This window comes from Paramormyrops kingsleyae, chromosome 16 (genome assembly GCF_048594095.1).
Source record: "Paramormyrops kingsleyae isolate MSU_618 chromosome 16, PKINGS_0.4, whole genome shotgun sequence".
NCBI classification, from domain to species: Eukaryota; Metazoa; Chordata; class Actinopteri; order Osteoglossiformes; family Mormyridae; genus Paramormyrops; species Paramormyrops kingsleyae.
Window position 1 is genome coordinate 20292384 of NC_132812.1, and position 27930 is coordinate 20320313.

General features: G+C 40.5%; 1 protein-coding gene across 2 annotated transcripts in view; it reads left to right on the forward strand.

Moving 5' to 3' along the window:
- gpc6a (glypican 6a) overlaps positions 1-27930 on the forward strand; it is a 179066-nt gene that overhangs the window by 105257 nt on the left and 45879 nt on the right. For both annotated transcript variants that reach the window (XM_023793112.2, XM_023793113.2), the window contains exon 4: positions 9961-10126. In XM_023793112.2, the coding sequence (XP_023648880.1) occupies positions 9961-10126 (166 nt within the window). The remainder of the gene's footprint in view (positions 1-9960; positions 10127-27930) is intronic.

A 27930-nucleotide genomic window follows, 5' to 3' on the forward strand; every position in this document is an offset into this window, starting at 1 on the left:
TGCGGATAGCTGAAGGCGTGTTGGATGTCACTCTTATTATGCACTCAGATGTTGAGGTTAGATCAAGACGTCACCGTTAGTCTTGTTTTTCTGAAATCTGTTTTATAGATTCTTGGATATGTGGGTATTCTGAAATCTCAAAAAGAAGGAAAAAAATGTATATATAGTGTTTTAACCATGTACAGTACTGGTCTGTTTTGTGCTGCTCAAATATCTGTCAGTGCTGCCATCTCCTGACTTCCTGCCTTTGGCAGCTGATGTCTGTTGTATACGAATTGAATCCTTTCTCAAGGCATCTGCCCGGAAGCCGTGGTTTTCCTGGATTCCGCGTGGAGGTCGTCGCGTTCCAGTGAAGGGAGTCCCCGTCCAAGTACCATTGGTGGTCTTTGTTCAGATATAACCATAATCCCTGCCAAAGAAGTGCAGATCTTTACTTTATTCATACTGCCTGTGTTTGATAATAATTTGAAGTGAATGACCTGACATCTTTTAAAAATCATTGTTGCTGTTGGGCTGGGAATGCTGATATATGATGAATCTAGGAAATAAGTAGGAGAAAGTAAGAATACATTCCGGAAATAACCGGTTTAATAATACAGCTAGTTAGTTTCATAAAGCGGAAACTTGCAGCACATCAGTAGACTATAATGTCCACTTTAAGTGAAACCAACTTTGTTAGCAAAGCCATGGGTCAAGATAATGGAAATAGTTTACACTTCTCCCGAAACTACGTAATTTTCAATGACAAGTTTGATTGTTCTTGGTTGCTATGTGCATGTGTATGTATATATATATATATATATATATATATATATAAATATATATATATAAAATCAGAAAGAGCACTGACCCCCCACACACACACACACATATATATATATATGTGTGTGTGTGTGTGTGTGTGTGTGGGTTCAGTGCTCTTTCTGATTTGATATTTAAGAACAGTGTCTTCAGGTATGATTTGCCAGATACTGCTCACTCATTTTCAGCAGAAGGTCCTCTGAAAGCATGTCTGAGTGAGGCTTAATGAATTTAATTTCTTTCCTCTTTTTGGATTCTCGCTCAAAGAGTTTTCAAGGCACCTACAGCATATCTGAAGCAGCCCAGCTGTCCTGTCTTTATATCAGGATATGTGAAGCTGTAAGACTTACGGCTACAAGCATGGTTTCAGGGCAAAAAAAAAATCTGAAAAGTTTGGTTGTTCCCCTAAAGCTATTAGGGTTGAAGGCGGAAATTTGAGCTTTTTAATTCTTACTGAGCTACTCTTAGCATTAAGCTTTTTTAAAAATCTGGCACAAGTTAGTATTTTTTGCTTTTCTTTTTCAGAGTGTTAATATTTGAGTCATGGCACATTTCACATGTATAAGCAAATATTTACTTTTTAAAAGCACAGCTTATATTTAGTCGCATGAAGGACATTGAAATTTTTTACTGTGCCAGGTTATTTGAAACTAACTGTGATTTACCTTAATACTTGGTAATGCGATAATAATTCACTCAGGAAAACACATCCTTGACACTAGACACCCATCACTGAATGTGAATACTGGATTTTAAAAGGTAACTGAGTCCTTTACATTTCCAGCAGCTGCCCTGCTAATGGTGTGAATCTCCTGCAGTGGACGTTGACGGACAGTGACACCCTTTGACGGACAGTGACACCCTTTGAGGGACAGTGACACCCTTTGAGGGACAGTGACACCCTTTGACGGACAGTGACACCCTTTGATGGACAGTGACACCCTTTGACGGACAGTGACACCCTTTGAGGGACAGTGACACCCTTTGACGGACAGTGGCACCCTTTGACGGACAGTGACACCCTTTGATGGACAGTGACACCCTTTGAGGGACAGTGACACCCTTTGATGGACAGTGACACCCTTTGACGGACAGTGACACCCTTTGAGGGACAGTGACACCCTTTGACGGACAGTGGCACCCTTTGACGGACAGTGACACCCTTTGATGGACAGTGACACCCTTTGAGGGACAGTGACACCCTTTGACGGACAGTGACACCCTCTCATTGGTGTGGAAGATCCTATCTAAACACTAAGTTCCTGGAGTGAGATGCGCAGAGTAGCAGAGTACTGTACATGTATATAAAAAGACCGTAAGAGTCCACATTATTCTGGGCGTGTGATGGCTATAGCCAGGGACCCACTGAGCTCACAGAAAGTCTTGGTACACTTGCTAAATTCCATAAAAATATTCCAAATCATTACTACTTCATTCATTTATTTACTATATATATACAGAGAGAGAGTAAATGAAGTGACAATTCGTATCTGATATATATATACATATATATACACACACACACACATATATAAATAAATATATACACACACACATAGACACACATTCACATTAGACACTGTGGTACAAATTTCGCTGGAGTCGATTTGTTTAAGAGTCTGACAAACTTTATTACCACAAAGCTTTGGGGGAACAGACACTCAGCAGTCTTTCATGCGCCTCGTGATCTGCTCCCCGAAGAAGTGCATACATCTTTTATAGCCAAAAACGCGACAGTTTACAGACAGTTTGGGGAGGGGTCAGATATCTGTAGACATCAGTTACTTCTGATGAACTTGATCCATTATCAGGTAAAGGCAGGGTTGAGCTTTTCATGATCGCTCTTGTGATTACATCACCCTACTCAAACAAGTTCATCTCACTTCCCCTTACGTTCCTTTAGTTCTCTTTTCCTGAGTCTTGACTCCCAATATAGACACTCTTCTTATAAATGTTTACTGCAGCAGCCTTACTCTTGAATCAGGTCTGTACCTTTTTGCAAAACAAGCTCTTATTCCAATGTATGTTAGTTCCACTTACCTAAATGAAAACCTGTTACTTAAGCAAGCTTTGCATTATATGTTTAGTATATTAAATGTTTCAAAGCAAAAGTTAATCATTACAATCATCATATTTGAATCTACAGTGTTATTATAAGTGTTATTAATAATTACTGATTGAATCTGCATTGGATTTGCATAATCATGCATTTTTCTTCCACAACACAACCATAAGTATTAAAGTTAAATATTCAGGTACCAATAAATTGAAATGCAAATTATATGTCAATGGGCTTTTGTTATGAAACCAGTAAATTAGTAAACTAGTAAAAAATAAACACTATTACAGAGTTAAGCAAGCATCCCAACACTTTCTATGAGCGCTGTAGCCAGATATTCTGGGCCCCCTGACAAATGTAATTTTGCTCCCCTTGCTTGGGTTTGAACTTACAGTGTGAGAAAATATTGGGCACCCTGAGTAGATTTTGCCTAGCAGGGGGCCCCAGCGGTGGATTTTGTGGCCCCAGTAAAGTGTCGGGCCCCATGACTCTACCATGTTATTCATGGCCTTCTGACACACCCGATTATAGCCAATAGCCTTAGCTTCTGAATGCTCCCAGTTCATGAGTTTAACAAATTATTTTTCATGGTCGGTCGCCTTTATTAGCCATATATGAAAACTCCTGCTCTAACAGTGTGCTGCAGTAATTTGCAGAACTATCATATTCCTGGAGATCAAGCTGTTTCCAGCTCCTTCCTCTTCACAAAACAGATTTGTCGCCTTTTTCATTTTCACTCTTAGCTTCTGTTGTGGACACTGTAGTCAGTCAAACAGATGACGCATGCAGTAGTGGACTCATTGTGGCCAAAATGCCTGTTGCCTACAAAACCTAAACTCTGATCTGATTGTTTCCCCTTTATCTAAAAATGTTTTCCCTCTGACCAAGATTAGCAGTTTCAAGATGGATGGATCGTTGCACAAAAGTGTTTTTTTTTTTTTTGGTTTTAGTTTATTTCTGGATGTTCTTAAGTCTCCTTGGAAATAGTGAATAAAATTGTGAAAATAAGACTTCAGAATCCCACAGGCAAACCCAGCGTGTGACAATGCATAGAATTTGTGACACGTGACTCAAACTAATTCCCTCCTTAGCAAACATGAGCCGCTTTTCTAAGATGCTTTCCAGCTCTAATGCTCTGTGTGACTCGTTTCCAGCTGGAGCTTTTCAATGCTGTACAGTGTGTTTCTCATACATTGTTTGGGCCACAAACAAACTGCCTACTAGAATCTCATAAAAAGAAAAGCAGGCTTTATATTTGCTTTTAGGCTTTAACATTCTCTACTGCCATCCATACTGAAAACCCTGTGTACAATGTGACCAGACAAACTGGACTGATCTATGAAAATTTAGACCATTACATCTGACGACACTGAGACAGCCTGTATAGGTGGTTGCACAGTAGTAGTGTCCCATCACAGTCTGGATCTCTGCACATGAATGTACAGGATCCTTTCCAGCTGCTAATGAACAGTTGACATAACTTGAATATAGGTGTCCTTAGTCCACTGGTACTAACTGGAGTCAAAGCATGACAACCTGTATGCTAAAGTCAAAGAGGTTGCAAGTAGGTCCACAGGGGAATGCTTGGCAGTAGAGCCTAAGCAGGAGTAGTATCAGGTTATCCGGTGACATCCCGTATGCATTTAATTTTGTGTGGTTTTGTGCACCATACATGATACAACTGTTCATTATTTGTAAAGAATTGGATCTGTAGCCTGAGTGAGCCAGGATGAATCACAGCTGTGTTTTTCTTTCTTTGTTAAACATATTAATCCTGGGGAAATGTCAATGAACAGATTTGTTTTCTGCTAGAGAGCATGTCATCCCAATTTGAGGCTATCACAGAATGCCTTTGAGGTCGACATATCTTGGTGAATCAGCTTCAAGCATATTTCTTGCTCATATCATTAAAATTTTGAGGAATTAAATTTTCTTATCACGCTTAATGCAAATTGCTTCCTCAGTCTTTTGCCTTTGCTTTATTATTAATGAAGTGACTGTGTAGTTATTTGAGGGGGGGGGGGTGGTCTGGGCTGCTCCACTCACTGTCCTCTTGCTGATTACTGGGTATTGCTGGGATTATGGCTGCAATGACATTCTGGATTTCTCTTTGGGGCCAAAAGTTCAGAAGCAGCAGAATATATTGTCATCCTTTGGCAGAGGGAGGGTATAAATTGGCAGGGGGTATCTCAACCAACTACTGCAAGAAGCATCTCTCAGGGCTTTGAGAGTGGTAGTTGCAAGCAGTCAGAGATGCTGTCCTGGCTGAAAGCAGAAGAAGAAAGAGGATTGGTAGGGACACTCAAGGGAATTGTGGTACGGTAGATCATCTGCTATTTCCTGGCAGACTTTAGAGAGTTTTCAGCACTATAAACAAGTGAAACTGTGGGGGAAAAGGGCTTTCAAATTAATATTTAGACATCCCCAATCTGGCATTCAGAAGCTGATAAGGCACATAGCGTGAGTAGGGGACCTTTGAGGTACAGATACATTTTCACTTAGCATGCGGCCATGCCCACTGTGACGCCTCGCTGGAAAGTGCATAAACTTTAAAAGTCAAGTCAAGCTGCGTTAATTTTGGCAACGTTGACATTTATAATGTAGACTGAAGTTAAAATGACCTCCTTCTGGTAAGTCACGTTCTGCAGAAGCTGCCTGTGCACCATCAGCTTACAATCAGCTTATTACACAGTTAGCAGCCTAACTGCCGCTATGTTACAGAGACCATTCTTTTTATCAGAATAGTTTCCCATAAATGTGTCATCATTGGCAATTATACAGTTTAGAAGTGCAGATATGGCTGGCATTTGTCATGAAACCTCTGGTGACCATGTTTTGGTTTTCAAAAAAGAGGACACTGGGAACGGGGTGGCAGCCTGGGGGCAGACGGACACCCAGGGTGGGGGGAAGGTGGGGCCTGGGTTGGCACTGTGCCAGTGTGTATGGGGTGGAGGGTTTAAGTGGCTGACGAAGGTGTCCACAACCATGCAATGTTACTGAACTTTAAAAACATTAATAACTTTGCAGGTCATGCATCCCGACCAAGACAGAAACATGGGAATTTTTTTTCTGTAATTTATCTGTGAATTTACATTTGCATTTGGGATCTTCTTTTAGCTGTTCAGGATGTCAGTGTGCTGCAGGCGACAAACAGCCTGCTGCTCTGACTCTTGGCTGTTGCTGTGGTGCTGAGGGAAATGACTGAGATGCAGTTTGACCATTGTTTTTGACCATTGTTTTTGACCATTGTTTTTGACCATTGTATATGACTGACCAATGGTGGCATGCAAGAAGGAAGGACCCAAAGAGGAAGGTAGAAAAGAAATGCAAAAGCACACACAATGAATGGCGACTGTACAAAACAAATGCTAAATCGCAGGCATTTTTGTTGATCTAGAAATCCTGGCTTGACATATTTTGTTGGTCCCAAAAAGAGGACATGCCCGGGAAAAAGAGGACGTATGGTCACCCTAATGAAACCACATAAATGGCTTCACGTTTGCATGGCTCTGAGTCATCCAATAACAACGGCATCATGAGATCGATTTCTTAGCTGAACCGAAGCACGTGCTCTGTACGCCAAGCTTGTTCAATGAAATAAATAGTTTATGTGAACCGGAAAGTGTCACTGCAGAATATACATGACATTTCTTGATTACTGTTGAAACTAAACAACTTTTAAGCAATCAGGTGAAAAGCTTTAGTGTTTTATAAGGGTCTCTCATAGCATGCAGCATAAACACTTAAAAAGCTTTAAAAAGTTTGGCAAAGGTAAAGAAAATTGGAGGGTGAAGTACCAACTTTGCTGCTGGGGTTTGGCTGAATCCCGTGTATCACATTCCTGCCCATCTCCTCCCTGTCATGGCCCTAACAAGCCACGCCTATCCCTCTCGTCTTGCCTCTCGTTCCTATTCCTTGCGTGTAAATCATTCCCAGCTGCCTCTCTTTAGTTCCCTCATTAGTCCTGTATATACGTGCTTTCCAGTCCTGTGATCCCCAGTCCAGTCATTGACGCTGAACCGTCTTGTTGCCTGTGCCTTTCCTACTACCGCTCCTCCCCTTTTTTATCCTCCTGAATCCAGTTTATTTCCAGTCTCTGTTCTTTTGAGTTCAGTAAACCCTTTTTGTTTCCCACAACTCCGGCCCTCAAGTCCTTCATCCCTCCAGTCATGACGTTAACCTGCTGAGAGTGAAAAATGCTTGGACCTGTGCCCAGCTAAGTCACACACAAACAGCCAAAGTTATTAATGTCTTACTCTCTAAGGAGCAAATGAGGTGGCCTGAGTACAAACTTTAAGGCCCAAATGGTTTCCTGGCAAAAGCCACCCTGAAAAGTGGGATGAGATCAGAATCATAGAGCTATTGTTTGTTTATATTGGTAAATTGAATTATTGAACCATCTGAACATATTGCACGGTAGTTTAAGTTTCGGGCACCAGCGACCGGAGGCAGGTCTGAAGCATGTGGATAATAAACAAGGTCACAAACACATACACCCCCCCCCCAGACAAAGATCACAGATAAATGTTAAGGGGCAATACAGAAGAAGTGGTCCCTCTGAATTATGTGGAATTTCACGCGCGGTGGGGTCCTGCAACAGCTGCACAGAGCAGAGAAGCACTTGATGAACAGCAGGGCTGTGCCGTGAAACAGGGCCCAGAGATGTGCCCTAAGAAGCACCACAAAGCCTGCAGAGGGAGGTGGGACCCGCTAAAGCACAATTTCAGATACAACTGAAATCATACTTATTCCGTGATCCTGGTTGTGTGTGTGTGTGTATACACACACACATACACTGCTCACCTGTTTTGTTGGATCAACTTCCATCCGTGTAGCTATGGATAGGTTCTTGGATAGGCCTCTGGTCTGATCTGCCTTTTCACACAAACTCTATAATGTTTGTGTGTGCATATATATTACATATACAATTTTCCACAAACACAGTATACTTAAAGAGATATTATACCCTATGATTATACATATATAAAAGAATTGAACGCTGTGAAATCTTAAGTTGGTCAGGCATTAATTCATTTGGATGAGATTATCTTACCGACTTACAAGGCAATTGTTTTTGGACTCACAAAGTTATCTTGATTTCCTGTTTTTTTTTTTTTCCTTTCCCTAGATAAGAACCCAGTATTCCTGTTTTCCATTTGTATGCTCTACAGGCTTATCTGGACTACAGCCAGCATCCGTGATAAAGGGCTGTTGATTCCAAGTTAATTCCGTCTGTGCCAACTCGCATGGAGTAAGCAAAATGATATAATATGGTTTTGTCATGTTGTAAGAAAAAAAATCTCAGATGTGCATTGAACACATCACAAAGGATCAAGGTGCACGTAATTCAGCGTTTATTGTTTTTTCTCTCATGTTTGCATGACAATCTTCGTCCTCTGAGCAGAAATCTGTTCACTCCTTTGAAATGCCTTTAACTCTTGCCAAGTGGAGTCAGTGGCACTGTGACTTTAGGGACTATTTAGTTTACTGTTCATTCTCTTTACACTGTAACTGCTTTTGGAAGTCGAGTCGGTCACGACAACAGGACGGCGTTAGTGAACATCAGACATATGTAACCAGGTCCTGTGAAAATATATGCAGCAAGTGTCAAAAATATGCCCTCAAGAAAATTCTTACAATGATGAAAACAGAGACTGTCAGTAATATAAATAATAAAGGTAACAGGAAGAGACTATGCTGCATTGTAAGAATTAATGATGTATACGAACAGGATGTGTTTTAAGCAGAGGGAGGTACTTCAGATCCAGAGAGTAAAAGTCCAGACCAAGATTTTGTTTCAACCAACAAGTTGAGTACTCTGTGAAATAAAATCTTGGTCTAGACTTTTACTCTAAGGACATGAATTACTCACCTCTGATTTTAAGTTATATATTGTATAGACCTACTGTATACCCTCCATTTTTCTGCTATTTCTAGTAATATTTCAAATAATTTCTGTTATGAATTGTTTTCATAATGACAGGTAATTTGCAATCAAATGATTCTTGTTTTGGGTATTTTAAAAATAAATTGCAGTATTTTATCATCCATTTTCCTAGAGATATCCTTAGAAAGTATTGATTGGTCATTGTCACAATCGCACTAACAGCTTTCTTTGTAAGCCATATAGCGCTCTGAGACCATTAGGAAGCAATGGGAATAGTGATTTCCTGCACTCTCTTCACTGTACTTCAGCTTCTGATGTCCTTGTAGCCGTCTGTAAACATTAAAATGATAAGACATTTTGTTGTGCTGCAGCCTGTGCACTTCTTTACACTCTGCTTTCTTTAAGTGTAAAAAAAAAAAAAAAAGTGTAGGCGTTCAACTCAGTTTTGAACATCCACAGTCCAAGGGGTCACATCATATTGTTCTCTTCGTATGCAGTATGCAGTGTACACCTTTGGCCGTGAGGGATATGGTCTGCCTGCACTTTATATATATATATATATATATATATATGTGTGTGTGTGTGTGTGTGTGTGTGTGTGTGTGTGTGTGTGTGTGTGTGTGTGTGTGTGTGTGTGTTCCTTATAAGGGGAATATCAATTTAATAAAAATTTGTGACTGCAATCAAAGCACAAAGAATGCCAAAACTCTTCCATTTTGTTTGGTTAATTATGGTTAAGATTAGGGCTGGGTAAAGGTTATGGTTCTCATTGTTGGGATTGTGTGTGTGTGTGTGTGTGTGTGTGTGTGTGTGTGCGAGCACGTGCATGGAATGAGAAAAGAAAAACGATGGGCAAGATTGAGTTGTACCCTGAGTATGTTACTGAAACAGTTCTGGTAAAATCCCTCGCTTAGGGAGACAATTGGGGGGCCTCATGAGACTTGGACTGCAATCACTGTGGTCAAAAGTCAGGGGCTGTAACTATCTCCCTGTCTGCTGAGAAGAGTTTTTAACCTTCCCCTCATCTTTCAGCTTCCAGGCCACGGCGCACAGATGTCAAGCAAGATTTTTCACATTCTTTGCCAGAACGACCTCTTGCATGCCATCGCCTACATGTTTGTCATGTCCATCATGTCTACTCAGCTTCATAAAGACGTGAAATGAGCAGCCTGGTTTTTCCCTCGTGGTAACCCTCTCCTCCATGCCCCTATAGGTCAGTTTGATCCCAGCCTGCATCCGAGCCCTAACAAAGATGCGGTACTGCCCTTACTGCCGCGGCATGCCTCAGGAGAAGCCCTGCCGCAACTACTGCCTGAACGTCATGAAGGGTTGCCTTGCCAACCAAGCAGATCTGGACCCGGAGTGGAACCTCTTCATCGGTAAGACATCTGGTGACTTGGAAAGGCCTCTTCTATTGGATTAAAATTGAGCTGGAAGTTTTTTTTTGTTTTTTTTTTTGCAGCTAGGTTTGTTTTTGTTCTTTGTGAGCCTCTTTAGCGTTTATATTGGCTGTGTAATGGGCATGAGCATTTTCTCAGTTCCGGAATGTTTGGAGATCCTGGTCCACCGATGACTATAAAACACTGGTACCTTGTTGTTTTTATATGGCTAAGGATTGTAGCGCTATGGCTTAGGTAACATCTGCAAACCTTCCTGTTAAACACTAGGCATCAGACGTACAAATACGCCAAAATCTCTGCTAGTTTATTCAGTCTAAACAGTTACAGCATTGAGAAATCTGGGATACGTTAAACAAACCAGCGATAATCCCATCACGGCGCGTTAGTGATTGATGCTTCAGAGGTGCCTGACAATACGGGCCCACTAAAAAAGAGCAGACGCGACAGTGTGGCTTCCCCCCCGAGAGCCGCCAGAGAGGCAGCGGAAAGCTTTCTGGGCTGTCTCTCAGGTGTGAGGAAATAAGCCGAGTTTCCGGATAAAACAGCCGTGTCTCGCAGCATTGCCTTCTGCAAGTGGAAGGCTGGGCGTCTGCATTCATTCTCCTGTTTGAATTTTTAGCCAATGTAACCTGGACTGTCTGAAATAAAGTAAGCTGTGGAACAGTGAGACGTGCGTCTGAATGGCAGAGGAAACAGGGCCTGTGTATGATTGCAAAGGGTAAATACTGCATATTTCTTCTTTGGGTTTAGGAATTAAGAAAAAAAACAGAGCAAATGTCAAAATAGATCTTTGTAGAATGTGTTTCATTATTAAAATGGCTTTTCACTCACTTTAAAGATGTGTAGCTTTTAACTGACACAAAATAAACCTTGGGAACATGAAGCGATGTTTCTCCAAGCAAATGCAAGCATTTCATCAAGTATACAATGAAAGTTTTCAGCCCCGGGTCTGCTCTGCTACATAAATTTTGTCACCATTGTTAACATGATGAATTAAATGTCATTTTCATTAGTTTTGAAGACCTGACATTTCATATTCATTTTTACCCCTAAGGATTTTCAATTAGTAAGTGGTACACCCACAAAGAAATATCGATTTTGCTTTAGGAGAGCAGTTCCTCGCTTATGAGGGTGACAGATCGAAGACCTCGCTGAGACCATGTAATGTACGTATTATTTGACCAGTCGCAAAAGGCCCAGTGCTTTCTAAATATTATTACATGCAAGATTTGACTTGTATTTCCTTGTAAATGAAACACGGATTCCTGCCACATCATTCACTTTTAATGGGGTCGTGAAACATCCGCCTGTAAAACTGCCCCTGCAGTTTAAGCTTCGACAGATGTGTGAGTCACATATACTGATCTATTTCTTAAAATGCTGTCACGTTCTGTGAATGTAAATTGCGGTTTGGGTAGTATGAAGTCTTCTCTTCAGAATCAAATGTGGTTCGTGTATAAGATTTAACTAATATATCTACCCCAGTCTTTTCACCAAGGGTGTATGTTCAGTTTAAACATCAGTAGGGACCAAATCAGTCTGAACCCCCTGTCACATAAACACGGTACTTCACCAGTATTAGTAAGGGACATGTCCTTACCATCCACACAAAAATCTACGGCCTTGCTTCTCACATGTGTTTGAATGCTGGATTTTTTTCATTAGAATGGGTGACACCCACATGCATTAATATATTATATACAGTTTCTCTAGGAGTGCAGGTCATATTGGATGATTAAGCTGGAAGAGTGAATTCTAAACACCGTTTAGTTACACTTTTACGGGAACCTGTTAACAGTGCCATTGCTGCTGTACAGGACCTCGCCCGTCCTCCCCCTGTTTGTGGCTTTCTCCTGGCAATGTGCCTCTTTTCCGTCCTCCTCCGACGAATGACTGACTGTTTTGCCCTTGCCGTGACTCTGGCTGAGTGAGCTGATGTCATCACCCAGTGTTAGAGTTAAAGTCGGCTCCAGACCCTCCGCCAAGCTTAGGTGAAATGATGAAATGTTACAATGTTACAAAATGTGTGCTGTAGCAACACTGAATTAAAAAAATCTCTTCGTCATACATTGTACATTGAATTCATTAGTTTTCTTCACTCATTGGAAGAATATGCACTTATATTAACTTATAATTTTGCTTTTTTTTCCCGTACAATTTCGCACCTAAAACTGTGTGCAGCCACTGCAGTTAAGAGCTTCCCTCAGCACACCGGCAGGAAGGACCCCGAGCAGAATCTGAAACTCCAATTTCAAAGTTAGAGTTCGGCTCCAATCCCCAGGGAGGTGCTCTGCAATCCTGGCCCTGGTTAGACAGGCGGGTCACCTTCCTACATCATACCGGGGCGGGGGGGGGGGGGCGGGGGCGGAATAAGTGAAAAGGCAACCGTTTCTAAATGTGACAAATTTCACATGGAGTGTTTTCAGAAAACAAGAATGTGTGTGTAAACTGCATGGTGCGATATGAGGGTTTTTTAAATTCATTTTTGTTAAGATAAACATCTTAATCCGAGATCACCTAACGAGCCAGAGGCTGTTTTTTGCCTTATCGGTCAAAACAGGGAAAAAAATAAAAGAAAGAGGACAACAGTGGTTATCTCCAGGCACGACACCTGATCTCGGTGTGGTTATCTCTTTACAGCCCTTATTTACTGAGGATGAGAAGTGACCCACGGGCTGCTTTAGCGAAACATCGCTGTAATTAAATCTGCTTATTCATTCCCCATTAATCTGACCCTAATTCATATTATCCAGTTTCCTAGTGCGGCTGCTCTACTAGCGAGATGGGGAGGGATGCTGACGCTGCTTGGGAATACAAAAATTCTCGGGATACGGCTGTATCCCCCCCCCAGAATGGGGCGGGAATATGGCTGGCTCGTCCTCTGTGAGACTGAAGGAGTAATTTACTGTCAGATATTTTAATCATATAATTAGGTCAATTAATAAAACTCAATGTGGCTCAGTGGAGAGCATTGTGGCTTCGCAGCTCTCGGTTTGGGTTTAGAATCCCATCTGCGTGTGTGTGTGTGTGTGTGTGTGAATGTGTGTGTGTGCGAGTATTTGGTTTATATTACATTGTGGGGACCAAATATCCCGCACAGTGTTAAAAAAATAACTGTTATTTTGATGTTGTGGGGACCATTTTTCAGGCCAAAAGTTTGTGAATAGAATAAAAAACTTATGATTAGGGTTAGGGCTGGGTAGGAGTTATGGTTGGCATTGGGTTAGTGCTATGGCCATAGAAATGAATGGATGGTCCCCAGTATGTGCGTGTTTCTGCCCTGTGCTGGACTGGCATCCCATCCAGGCTATACCCCTGCCTTGGGTCCAGTGCTGCCTGGGATAGACCCCTTAGCCACCCTGAAACCATGACCAGGATGATGGTTACGAAAAGGGATGGATGGATGGATGGATGATTCTATCCAGTTCAGCTACTATATGCATTTTAGTGTTTTGTAACAGAACTGTGGACGTGGAATTGTTTTGCCTGCTGCTAATCTGCCATGTTTTAATCCCATTAGATATGAGTGTGATTAACATTAATGAGTTTCTAAGACCTTTATTAGATCCAGAAGGAATACATTCTTAAAATGTACGCTGTGATTGCATGACGATTTTAAACGGCTATGGGTTTGGTTGTGGAATGTGCTTTTGTGTATTTGTTGTCTAGGCCACCGTAAAAAAAAAAGAAAAGAAAAAGAAAGTACAATTTGTTAAATGTGGATTCCGTGTTTGAGGAGCAGGATTCCGAACGGGATCAGATGCCCACAACAGCAATGACATTCCTTCAGAAATCCAACAAGGAACCAGCACTGCAGCTCAACCACACAGGCCACAGAAAAAAGGGCTGGACGCTATAAACCTCTGCCAGAGCAAACGACTGGGAAAGGCCAGATTTACTGTCCTTTTAGCAAGTGCATGTCTAGGTTCAGCCTGGTCAAGGCTATTTGATTTGTTTATCCAGAGCCGTATGCAACAGCGGGCAATGTGAAGTCTCTGTGACTGCAAGCAGGCTCTGTTCTTTTGTTATTTCATTGAAAGGCAACAAAATATATGTTGTTTTGCTTCAGGCTTGTTTTTTTGAATACTTCTATAAGAGAGACCCATGTATTATTAAGATGGGAGGGTACCTCATGAAAGTATTGCGTTGACATTCGGAGAGCAGTGTCGTCTGCATTCTTAAAAATGTGGAGAATATACCTGAAGGTTTCCACATGTCGTCTTTATATCTGTGCTGTGACACTAAGGCAGTGGTATAAATGCTGGTTGAGTCAGCTCAAACGCCTTATGGAGAACATGCATACATGATCAGTAGTGACTAGGTGGCTTCCATTGTGACGTTTTAGATAAAAGACTGTCTGGCAATATTGACGTTATCCTTCATGCTGTGCATGATTATACTTCCTGAATCTTACCTCCTGCACACTATAGCCATCTCATATCTTTCAACCGTATGATGTTAAGAGCAGTACATGTCAAGGTGTGGGATGTATTAGAGGGTAAGCCAGCATTTGGTACTTATAGACAACATCTTCAATGCTGAATAAGTAGGCAGGAAACCTGAGACCTGAGTGACTTAGATAAGGGCCACATCATAGCAGCCAGAGGACTGGATCAGAGCAGGTCTGAAACGGCACGGCTTGTGGGCTCACGGTCAGCCATGGTGAGGACCTACTGAGAGCGGTCCGAGGAGGGAAAAGCCACGAATCTCTGACAGGATGTTAGGCAGCCAGTGTGAAATGTGAACAAAGGCTGTCCTGTACATACCAACAGAAGGATTACTGTAGCTCAAGTCGCACAGAATTTTAATGATGTTTACGGGAGTAATGTGTCACCATGCACACTGCTTCAAGTCCATTTTGGCTCATCGTTGTATACACAGTCTGGACACACCTACAAAAAATCATTTATTTTTCAAAGAAGATAATGACCCTATGCACACCTTGAGGTCAGATAAGACGTATTATCTTGAGAACATGGAAAGAGACAGAGTGCTTAGACAGAGTAAGGACAAGGTAGCCAACATCTGCCCAGAACTTGGGGAAACTCCTTCAGGACTATTAGAGAAGCATTTCCGGTGGCTACAGGACTTTTGACTTGTACTGTATATAATTTTTTACTCATACAGCTGTGACATTTACAACACATACAGTTTTGATTCCTAGGTCATCTAGTATCTTTAGAAGCAGAAAAACTGTATAGTATCAAAGTTGTAATCCATCCTCTTATTCATTTCATCGTATTTTCCTGGACAGGATATCACCCTAACCTTTCTCAGTCTCCTCGAGCAATTAATAATTTGCTATTTAGAGCAAACTATAGCCTGTTTTATAATCTTATTTTCACTAGTTCAGGCTACAAACACTGACAAACCGACTTATTCCTAATAATAATAAAGTCCAGCCTGTTTTGTTTTGTCAGTGTCACACTAATGGCACCATAGATCACAGTAATATATCTTAAAGTATATCTCAAGTCCTACATAACTACATCTACTTCTTGTTCAAAATCGACCTGCTTGTGTAAGAGACATTACACGTATTTAAATACAGAGCATAAATACAAAGTCAAATGCATTTTCCAAATTAATTTATTCTTTCACAGATATCGCAGACTTCTATAAATATAACAGTTATACTAAATAATACCTTTTTTGTGTAACATTTATACAGAATAGATTTTAAGGTTTAGGGGAAGATTATGTGACCACTATACCATATGGTTTTGCAAATATATAAAAATATAAGTACAGTAGCTTTTATAAATTCCATTTAAAGAAATTTCCGCACTGCCTGTTCACAAAAAAAGCGTAAAGAATATGGTGTGTATTCTGGTGGCGAGAGGCGTATCTGTCTCTCATAGCACATTTTCCAGCATGATAGCTCTTGATTTAATTCTGGGACTCTTATCTCAGCTAGAAATAAAAGAGCTGATTAAAAGTTTCAAAAGTGACGCCTCTATTAAGCATAATCACATTTTCATACAATCACATTTTGTTTAATTTGTACCTGAAAGCTACTCTGATGGTAAATTACCTTATTAATAGTAATAATAATGAAAGCATTTCTTATTTATCACCAGTTAATTGCGTCTGCTATTATTAAATTTGCTTTACCAGTATGTTCTGGTAGGAAAATGGCATATAATAATAAAATAGTATATAATCAAGTACCAAATAAATACTTAAGTAATCAATTTTTTAGTGTAGTTACAATTTATTGTATATTTTGCAAGAATTTTTGTTCCATGGTTGGTTGAAACACAGAGTACTCAACTGGTTGGTTGAAACAAAATCTTCATCTGGATTTTTACCTTCTGGACCTGAACTTTCCACCTCTGAGGTGGGAATTGTGATCCAGCTACCAGGACCAGGAGAAGATCAAAGCAGGAAACTGATTGTACACTGGATCTGGCTGATGCCTCAATCCATTCTCTAGCCTCCTGAGACCCAAAGAAAAATTTTAGGATATTTGTGTTTGGAGGAAATAAGACATCTTACAATTTAGATTTTTTCTAATTTATTTTTATTTTTAATTTGACAGCATGTTCAACAGGAATAAATATGTTTTCTTACATCAGTGAAACGATAGATGCAATACAATGTCCACTACAATGGACATTAATGAATGGGTGGGGTCTCAGGAGGATAGACCAGGGGTTCTCAAAGTCCGGATGTGGACTAAGTTAATCCAAGTTACCCAACCGATAATGCACCTTATGAATTAGTATGTTTAATGTAAAAAGGCTTATCGCGTTTTGAAGTGCAAAAATACAATGTAGAACCATCAATGTAGAACTTCACACCCACGTAACTCGTCATATCCCCCCCCCCCCCTATATCGAAGGGTATTGTTAATTCATTAAAGTTGGTGAAATGCTGTTTTGTTATTGAAAATTGTCCTGGACGTCTGACATTTGACGCGCACCATTGATTAGATAGTTTGAGAAGCCCTGCTCTAGACTTCGTCGGATGCCGCCTGTCTAGCTTGATGATCTGTTATCTCAGGGTCATTTGGCTCCTACTGAGTGATTTATCTGAAACTAGAAAAAAGCCTAAATACACAATATTGGTAAAAGTAGAGGTCAACTAGGTGCAGTACAAGAATAGGCCCGGTGAACTAAACTAAGAATGCATAATAAAACGATTAGAGGTAGGGGTGTATATATCCGAGAGGGAGACCAAAGGCGCTCAATAAGAAAAGTCGCCATGGAATGGCTAATGGGCGTAATCACATGCATCGTTAGGGTTGCGCTATCGATTACGCAGCTCACAAACAGTTCTGTAGACAGGGTACACGCTTCACTTAACACCTCTGCCTTGGGGAGCGTTAAGGTGTACGTTCTTCCTATACACTTAAATATATCAAGTTTATCATGTATTCAGTCAGAAATAGAATCAAAGAGATGAGCTGCTGTATAATTCTATGAAATACGAGCCCTGTGTGAAAGGATTCTGCCGGCTTTTGCTGTTTTTAAATTTTTCATTGAATTCAAACGCACCAGCTGTTTATTATAGCATTGATTTTCTTAGTGAAAACATATTCCAGGTAAGACAGAAGATAGAAGGGTAAAAGAAAACTGAAGTATTTTGCATGCAACACATCTTTTCTTTGTGAATTTAAACGCAATAGCTTGTGTGCAGAGACTGGGAGCTTGATAGCAAGCAGAATAATTTAAGTCCATTAATTAAGTCCAGTCGGGTGCCGACCACAGTTCTGATATTTATTTCCTTATTCTTAGAGGAGCTTAGCACCTAGGCATATTAAACCCGGTAAATATATAAAGCTGAAGTACATCAAAAGCTTATTGATCAAAAAGTCACTTTTAGCTGATTTAATTCCGCCGAATTCAGGTTGCTCCCATGGTACTCTATTTTTCGTGTAAATATGTACTATATAAATTATATATCAGTAATCTGATTTCACAGTGATTCTTAGTTTATAAGGAGAGCTGTTTTTCTGCATCTAAAATCTGAAAGCTCTTTATTCTGTAAAGCCTGGCTTCCTTTCCCCTGACTCACTGCGGGCATGAAAAGACATCAGTCAGATACAGGCGGGTTTCTGCCTGCGTGAGAGCAGTGATGAAGGTGGTACGGGAGGAGCTCTGCAGCTCCCTGTGACCTGCAGTGGACGGGGCAGCATCTGCTTCGCTACAGTCAGCGTTACTGGGGCTAATAGGGCCTCGCAGGGTAGTCTGTGCCCCTTACACGGTGCTTCAGGGTCACCACTGGGCACTTGGCTACAGAAGTACTCAAGGACTATTGATGGACAGGTTAATGATTTTAATATTTTATACAAGAACTGGATGGTTTAATTTTTTCCTCCTTATGTTGCCTCGTTAAGAGCCATGGAGCAACTGTTTCGTAATTGTATGAAAATAAACTGAATTTCATTTGTAGAGATTAATCCAATCACTGGCAGAATATCAGGGTCCAGCTGTTTCTCAGCTGACATAGTCGGTGATCAGAGTCGTGCTTAAAAATGAACTGAACGCTGATTCTTTCACATGTAATCTATTAAAGCTATTCACAAGTATCATAGCCTCTGATATGCAGAGAGCAGATACCCACATAGAGAAAAGGCCGGGGCTCCTGTAAAGGGCAAATTATTTAATTAACATAAGCCACCCATTAGGAGATTATCATCTTCATTAATATTTGAATGGTCGACTTTGAGGAATTATTGAAAAAGGGAAATTACACAAATGAAAACCTTTTTGTTCGCCGGTCATTCTGCCCTCTAGAAGCCAAGAAATACTTTCTAGAGAGCAGTTTTTACTTAAGGCCATGTTTTTAGTGGTTTATAAACACATTCATAATGCATTATATTGCATTCATAAAGCATTATACACATAGCTATAAATATTTATAAAAAGGCATAACACATTATAGCCATGTGTATTATGCATTATGAATGTTTTATGAAGCTCTCATATACAATGTGCTATAGGTACCTTTATAATGCAATACAAAGTATCCTTAATTCTTATACTGACCATTATAATGCATTATAAAGGTACCTATAGTGCAATATAGATGAAAGCTTCATAAAGCATTCATAATGCATAATACAGTATATAATGTTATAATGTTACATAATGTGTTATGCCTTTTGATAAATATTTATAGCCATGTTTATAAAGTTTTATGAATGCATTATTTGTTATGAATGTGTTTAGAAATTACTAATAACATGGCCTTAAGTAAAATGTTACCACAGTTTTTTCAAAACAGCAGGTGTTCCTGAACCAACTGATTTTTGACTTATTTACATATTTAAAAAAAAATTATTTTTCATAAGTATATCTCTAGCAATGAAATGGTTATGAATAATTTTAAATACTTTTTTGCAAAAATTTGTTGGCTAGGAGTTAGATATAGAGACTGTTTATGAAACTAAAATGAGTACATAAGTAAACAGGCACAACGGTTTTACACTTGAAGAATGAACTCACATGACTTTGCTCTTCTGGGGCTCCGCCGCCTCCGAGAGTGCTGACATTTTAAATCAGAAAAGCGGGCGCGATACGGCACATTCACACGCGCGGCGCCGGGCCGCTATCGGCACAGCTGAGTCCTGTGCAGAGATAAGTCCTCTCTCTTTCTCGCTGGCGCGCTAGCAGTGGTCTCCTACAGCAAACACCAGGTTCTTCTTTGAAATAATAGCACGAAATCAGCCTGTATACCCGAGGACTGGACCAACCCAGAGACAGTGTGTTTTACTGACACCAAATCTGCAGCGCAAGATATTTCTCTGGAAGAAACTAGGGTAAACTACACATAAATATAGCATTTATTTTTACGTAAAAGTTATCCGCACTAGTGCAGTGTAGTTTTTTACAGACCTAATCAAAAGGAAGAATGCATCTTGCTTCTGTTCTTCTTATCTGTCATACAGCTATTAGACACGTTTCCAGAAACTGGAACTCATCGTTGTAGTTTTGTACTTAAAAAAAAATCCGCTTTTTACAAATGCATTTCCGCCTCGTAATTAAACGCGCGCCTCATAAATGCCCACTGCCTCAAGTAATGTCTAATATCAGAAAGGGCATAAGGTTGGGTACATTTTTAATCACCACATAATGAAGCTTTAAAATTTCTGATCATGGGGCGCGTAATATATCTTTTATGTTTTTCGTGTTTTCCGTGGATTTTAATTACCGTGAGCTGTGACGAAGTATTTAATCATGCAACCTTTACAGCTTCATTGAATGATGTTCTTAAAGGTCGTTTAAAGAAACTATTCATCAGAGAGCCAGCCTACGGAGGCTCTGCGTGTAATAATATTTGTACCGATAAAACGTGACAGAACATCAGTTCCGGGATAGATGTGTCCCCCTCTGATTATGCTGACATGTCATTATCATTCTTCTTGTTGACAGCTTTTTCAGACGGAAGCAGGTGACCAGCTAACCTAGCTTATGTATTCTCCTGGTGTGTCTGTGGTCAGCAAGCTAGCCTCATAGAAGACTAACACGCATGTCTTTGGGTGACATCTTACAGTCTTGTTTTCCAGATTGTAAAGTTTTAATCTAGGCAGCAAAATGGCAATGAACACTTATTTTTATTCGCATGTAAAACCTGGTTTATGAAGTGTGGAATTCAAAACAAGCAACATGCCACCACACAGCAAAGGGCTTTCTCAGGAGATACCTGCCTACCTTTTATCATCCCAAAGGTTAAACTTAATGCCCTGTCTGAGTAATGGTAGGAAAATTTCACCACTGAGATTTATTTTTAGGGGAAATGTAAATGGTTTTCAAGTAGACTGGGGGAAGCGTTTGTCTGTCTTCTTTGCAGTGCCGTCATTATTGCATCTAATTGAGATATAGGCCTCTGTTGTCCTTTGTTGACTCCTTTGTCACCACAGTGTAAATGATCTGTATTGATTTTGTTTGCTCATTTCTTTTTAATTGCAAGGTTTGTTTTACGGTGTAATTATACCTAACCGCAGTCTCGCGATTCACCAAAATTCAAGTCAATAATATTTCCTGCCCTGCGAGAAGACTCCCTCATGAGTGGGATATAAATAATAGCCACCCCGAAACACCAAACCCCCCCAGGTGCCGTAATCGGTGGCTGTGCCCGTGCGCTCCAGCCGCCACTGATGACTCTGACCCGCCAGTGTTTTCCTGTTCACAAGGAGACCCATTCCTTTCCCTGTCGGTCAGCAGCTGAGCAAAGAGCTTCCACCTGACACACCTGCACCAGCAGCCTTTTATAAATAGTTTTCCTTACGAGAATCCTGCTGTCCGAAGGCATCAACCCAGAAAACGGCTTTAGCTACTTAACCCCCCCCTCCCCCGGCTCGACATCACCTGTCCTACACGACACACACCCACTTCAAATTACCTTGCACCGTGTAAAATAGCTGATAGCTTTTATTTCCGTAATCTGAAAATTAAATCTCAGTGACGCTTCCCCTCCGCTTTATTCCAGAGCCTGAAATTGAGCAGTTGTGACAGCCCGTCACTGCTTGGGCTCCTGTTGATCTTATGACGGGTCCGGTGATCGCCGGTGGCGTGAAAGCAGACCTCAGACCAGCATACAGATGGGACGAAACGTGAATGTGGAAATATAATTTCTGTGTGCTTGTATAATTAATGTGGGAGGCATTGCACGGGGGGAGCTAATGGTGAAAGCTTCCATTTCGGCTCTCAGTAGGTAAGCTGAGGTGGATATTGCTGAGCAAAGAGAAAGCAGACTCAGAGCTGACTTGGCTATTTTAAGAGCTGCCTAGCAAAGATGCGTCTGAAGCACCGTTCCTGTGTAATTTCGGTCAGTGTAATAGAGCTAGACCCTGCTGTCCTGTCGTTATTAACGCGGATAAGCAGGGCAGTACCCTCGCATCGGCCACCATCCGAGAAAGCTCGTCAGCGCAGTGATCGATGATCAACACGACACAAACAGTGGTGTTCGCGAGGTCTGAAGACTCGCTAAAAGCCAGCAGGCCTGGGGGGCTTCACTGAATGGATGTTTGTGTCGTGAGCCATAAAACATGAAAGTGATGCTGGGTACCCACGTACCTGAAAGTGTTTCACCAATATTGACTTTAAAACACAGCGGTGAAAATGAGAACAGGGCCCTGCATTCTGCCACACAAGCTAATTATCCCTGTTGCTATTCGGCCGACACAAACCGGCCAAGTGTTATGACTGGAGCCGCAGGTATCCATGAGCGAAATGATGAGCTAACACCTGCCATTTTTAAGGGGGGGCCTGGGGGACAGGGTGTGATTTCCCAGTTCTCCTCAGATCTTTATTGTCAGTCTTTCGCTTGGCCTTGTCAAGTGAGGCCGCTAGACTGGTAGCGATTCAAAGTCCCAGGCTCACATTACCAAACTCATGTGCCACAGCTCATAATGGAGACACTCCACAATGCTGGTCGCACTTGATGAGTTTCGACTGGCTTTTCAGAGTTCAGCCTCATGGTGATTTAACCCAGGGCAACACTTCCTGGAATTGCGCCGACACCACACCCGAGATACGAATTGCTTTTACACGTTTTTTGCTTCTCCCTCACAACGCGTATTCAGTATTCCCTTTGAGGTCGCGAATCCGAACAAGTTTCTATATTGCTCCATCCTTCCAAATGACTGAGCGGCTGATAGTGTCAATGACAAATATGGCAGGTATGAACAAGATAACCTGTTCCTTCTTGTCAGATAGAAGGGGGGGGGGGTTACTTGCGGATGTTTGCTGCAACCCGTGTCTCTAATCGGTGGTTTGTACAAAGACAAGGGTGCTCCAGCTTGCCATGTCGACCTAAATTCGCAGGCGTGGTCACTGCCTCATCAGCCCGAGTGTCTTTTAACGGCAGCTTCTCTGGTCAGGACAACAAACAGTGGCCCGTGTGACACGGGGATTAGACGGCAGGCAGCACGATTATTCAAAAGTTTTCCTTTTCCGGGATAGATGAGGACATATTGAAGGACTGGAGTAAACAGGACACAAATGTACACACAGAGACAGATAAGACAGGTTTGTGAAGGAATAAAACACAGACCAGGACAAGCGTGTAAATGGCGGTTATGGATCTTGCCGTTAACTTTGCAGTCCCGGTTATGGAGCCAAAGCAAAATATAACACACCGATATACACAAATTATCGAAAATTAGTGTGACAGGTGGAACAAATCAATACAGGTGGTCTAGGTCACCTGACTCTCCTTCCCAATACGACCTCACCTCCCTCACACCCTCCCACGGTGATTTCTTTTTATTACCTTGATCTAAAGTAGAGGGTAATTAAAATGTTGCCTGTACCCACCCCTTTAATAAGCCTGCAGTTTAGAGAAAAAATAGCTCTGTTCTTAGGCTGCCTATTACTGAAACGAATAACTCAGGTGGTACATACAGTAACTAAAATTCAAGTGCCTTACAGTTAAATATCAAATGCTTGAAATATTCCTCAGGTTTTCTTTCAGAGTTATGTGTGACGTAGGCTGGATGCCATGTCATGTCATGTGACATATGGCATAGGACAGAGCCACCGTTCAAGTCTTTGCATAAAGGATCTGGTATTTTTGAGCTAGTGCATTCTGCAGAACAGTTCTATATGAAAGTCTTAAGCAGTCAAAGAAAATGTTTAAAGCTATTTATCTGGGTAGTAAGTGTATATTTCCTCAGGGAGAAAAAAACATAATTTAAGATTAGGACTGCTTTTATTTGACTTCCATTTCACTTAATTAATCAGATAACCTGATGAGGAATTATTTAGCAGAACGAGGTGTGTTAGTAATCGAGTCCACAAATGCATGACTACATTGAATGGTCACTGCAAATATGTGCTCATCAATCAAAAAATCATTTTCGTTGATGATATTAAGGGACGTTTCAGTAATCTGTTTTTGTTTAGTCCTTATATTATTGATTTGGTGGTATAGTGCACGGTTCTGTACCCAAGCTATTCACCAAGAGTAGCCTTCACCTGTCTGGTTTGTTAAAAATGAAATTCCACAGGTGCTTTTCAACTTTATTTCTTTGCCATTAATGAAAAAATCACTAAAAAATGAACATTTTTGTCCTGAGTATTGACTATTTTTTTTCTGAAATATATATATATACCCGACTGAAGTGTACAAGTCAATAAACTGAATTGTACTTTATACAAGAAATTGTCCACTTAGTAATGTAAAAAGATTCAGTGGTTCATTCACTTTATATCAGCTGGCTCAGGTTATCTTTAGTATGTAACCTGCTTTCATCACAAAGGATTCAAAAGTAGGGTTTAAAAATTATTCAGTAAGTTTTTTATATACTCAGGTACATTGTCAAACGTCCAAGAACTGATAGTATAAAGCTTTTAATTTCACAAACATTAGGTGACTCACCACTTTTTTGCTTCCAAGTCAGATGCATCAAAGTGATAATTTTGTAGGTTGCAAACTTTTCACACCGTGTAATAGCTGGTGTGAATAGTGTGTGATTAAAAGGAATGTGCAAATGAAAATAGGACGGTATTAAAAGTGGATCAGCTGCAAGTGACAAAGCTAATGTTAGATTCATTTAAAATCTTCACCCTTGAAGCTCACCCATAAAAACTCAAATGAAGATTCTGAATGTTCGTGCAGCTATTTCCTGCTAGACCTGAGGGTGAAACAGTAACAATTAAATGGATCGTCACCTATTGTAACACATTACTTTGCTCTCTAGCTCTGTTGGACCATGGAAGCTTTACATGTGCTTCATTTCACATCAGCTAAATGGGTTTCTTTACTTTCTGGTGACACTTTAAAATGGTCTTAGTAACCGCTGTAATTTAAATCTGATGTCGCATGACTATTTGGGTAAGCTGTTTTAACAACCAAGTAATTCAATAATTAAATAATTAGAGTTACAGATTTTATTTTCATACGCATAAATAATCAAATAAGAGCATTTGATTTTTATAATAGTCCTTGAGTTGAGATTTAAAAAAACAGCCTACAAATTTCATAAAGTATGAGATAAAGCTTACATGTAACATTTTGTCAAGTCTTGAACACCGAGTGAAATTTTCTGAAATTTTTACAAGCGCAACAACAATGTGGGCATCTCAGGGACGGTTCCCGCTGACACGGGAGTTTCTGTCGGTTCAGGGAGCGGTGAAAATGCTCATGGTGGAATTCCACTAAAAGACACTAGTGTCTACGTTTGCAGTCATGCTCAGTTATAAAGTCAATTATTTCACCTGACAGCCATTCCTTCACATTCGCATAGGGAAAAAAAGTGTAGCGGTGTTGTGCATAGGCTAATTTGCACCTGCTGGGGCATTAATAAAAGCTAAAATATTAGAATCCATCTGCAACGCAACACCCAGTGCTGACTCAGCAAATGTGACCCCCAAATGCTTATGTCGACATCCAGCTTTTGAAGTGAATCCAATTCAACACACACTTTTCAGGTCCACCACTGGAACCATCTGAGAAAATAGTCTGTGTCATATCAGACCGGACCGTGGCGTCTTTCACACTGTACCAGCTTCAAAAACCCACAGTATGTGCAGGAGAATAGCTCAGGACATCTTAGGGTAGAATAAGGTGGGTTCAGCCATTTTCTCTGCCCTCTGAAAGCTGTCCTTTTCCACAGTGGTGGAACCGAAAATGATAAGCAAGGACCTGTCTAACATTATCTTAAATGTATCTTTAATGTAGATTTTCCCAACGTGTTTGCCTTGTGACAACAGAATCACTAATATACTTCTTACGCATTAATAATGAGCAATTACCAGCGTCACAGGTACATTCAGCAAAAATCGATGGCGTGCAATTTTGGTGTGAAGTCGTAGTGACATGGGAGAGAAAAGGGAAACTTTCCAAGGAGGTGAAAAATGCTGATATCTTTCGGGGGACCAAAAATGGCGTATTGCTGCAAAGATTTTGGGGCAGCTCTGTGGCATGTCTGATTGGACAATACATTAGCCACTGTCGCACTGAGTACATTTTTAAACGCTTTAATCACATATTGAGCCGATGCAGGGGATTCCTGGGTAATGCAAAGGAGGGACAGGAGGCTTTACCCACAAGTATGAATCTGACAGATGTATCATATAAAAGCATGTATTGCATCAGTGTTTAGAACAGCACAGTAAATAGGCTTAAATAGCTGTTTGCTTGCGTGATATTCTCCGTGGAATGCTTCAGTACTTTGGCACATGGGGCTTAGTTAATATAAATACTAAGCCTTGCATCCCTGGTGATCCGTAAAAAGCCTCTCACGGAATCTCATGGAAGCTATTTGTGAGAGGTTTGGGGTGGCATCAAAGGTACATTAGTCTGGGATGCTGTATTCCCATTATACGTGACATCTGCTGGATGAACTGGGAGTATCGTTATCAATGTCAGAGCAAAGACGTAATAGTCAAACCTGTAGTAGCTCATATGCGAATAGCTGTCAGAAACATACTGCGGGTTTATTTTACATTAATCCAATGTAAGCAAGTCAGCTGTGTTGTTGGAAAGGTGCTTTTAATCAACCCTCAAAAGTTGCACTCAGGTATTCATAACATGAAACATCTTCTCTGTAAACATTGTGTGACTTGATTTTGAGCATGGTAATCTAATCTAAAAGTTTGTTAAAATATATGAATAGTGTTCAAGTTCAAAGAACTGTAGTTCAGTGATCTGACAGCAATAAACCAGGAATAAATCAGAAATCAATATTTTAATCAAAGAGATAATATTTGGCCTTAAGAGTCTGATATTGATATTCTCTCATGCTGGCAGGTTTCTTTGGTGATGACTGGAGGTGAAGGTTAACGTCACAAAAACATCAACACTTAATATAATAAAAATAGTTTTTTTTTATCAAAAATATTCATTAGAGTGGGGAGACAAGGTGGTGCAGTCATTAAGGCTGTTGCATCACAGCTCTGGGACCTTGGTTAAAATCTCCACCATCGTTCCATATGTGTGGAGTGTGCATGTTCTCCCCGTGTCATCTTCAGGTTTCTTCCAGGTTCTCCAGTTGTCCCCAAACAGTCCAAAAACATGGAGTTACTAAATGGAGTTACCAAACTGCATGTGTGAGTGACTGGTGTGTGAGTGTGCCCTGTGATGGGTTGGCGCCCTGTCCTGGGTTGTTCCCTGCCTTGTATGTGTAACTGGTGTGTGAGCTTTGTTTTCAAAACTTTTTTGAATATGATAGACTGTGCTATTGGGTTATTTTTGTTTTGATAGAGTAAGACAATTTGGTATAACTTTACTTCATGAGCAAAAATACTTAGTAATAACTCAGTTACTACTGAAGTACAAATTATAAACAAATTTAGTTGCTACTTGAGGTGTCACGATTCAACCTAATTTATGATGAACAAACATGAGATCAGTATTTCACTTCTGTTATTCATTACTTGTTCCTTCAGTATTTCCTTAGTAGTTCCTCAGTAGTTCACAAAGGTTAGAAACGTATAGTAAATACTTTAGATATTTGTGACACCATTCATTATTGATTTATTAATATTACATGTGTATGTAACTAAGAGTTAGTTTGTGGTTAGTAATACTATAATACTATACTATATTATTTGTGCCCCGTCCAATGTTAGACAATTCCTAGTAGTCGGTAACAAAAAGCCATGAAAAAGTAAACAATATATAATTCACAGATTTTAGTGATCATCTTCTAAAATAAAGACATAATATACCAAAACACAATGAAACTTTTCCCAGCGATTAATTATGGTGTTATGTTCTACAGAGCAGTTCTCAGACACTTCTCTATTCTTCACTCTCATAATTTACAAATAATGATCATTAACTCCAAGACCACATCTTAATGGCAGACCTCATATCCTGCCTAATTCCAC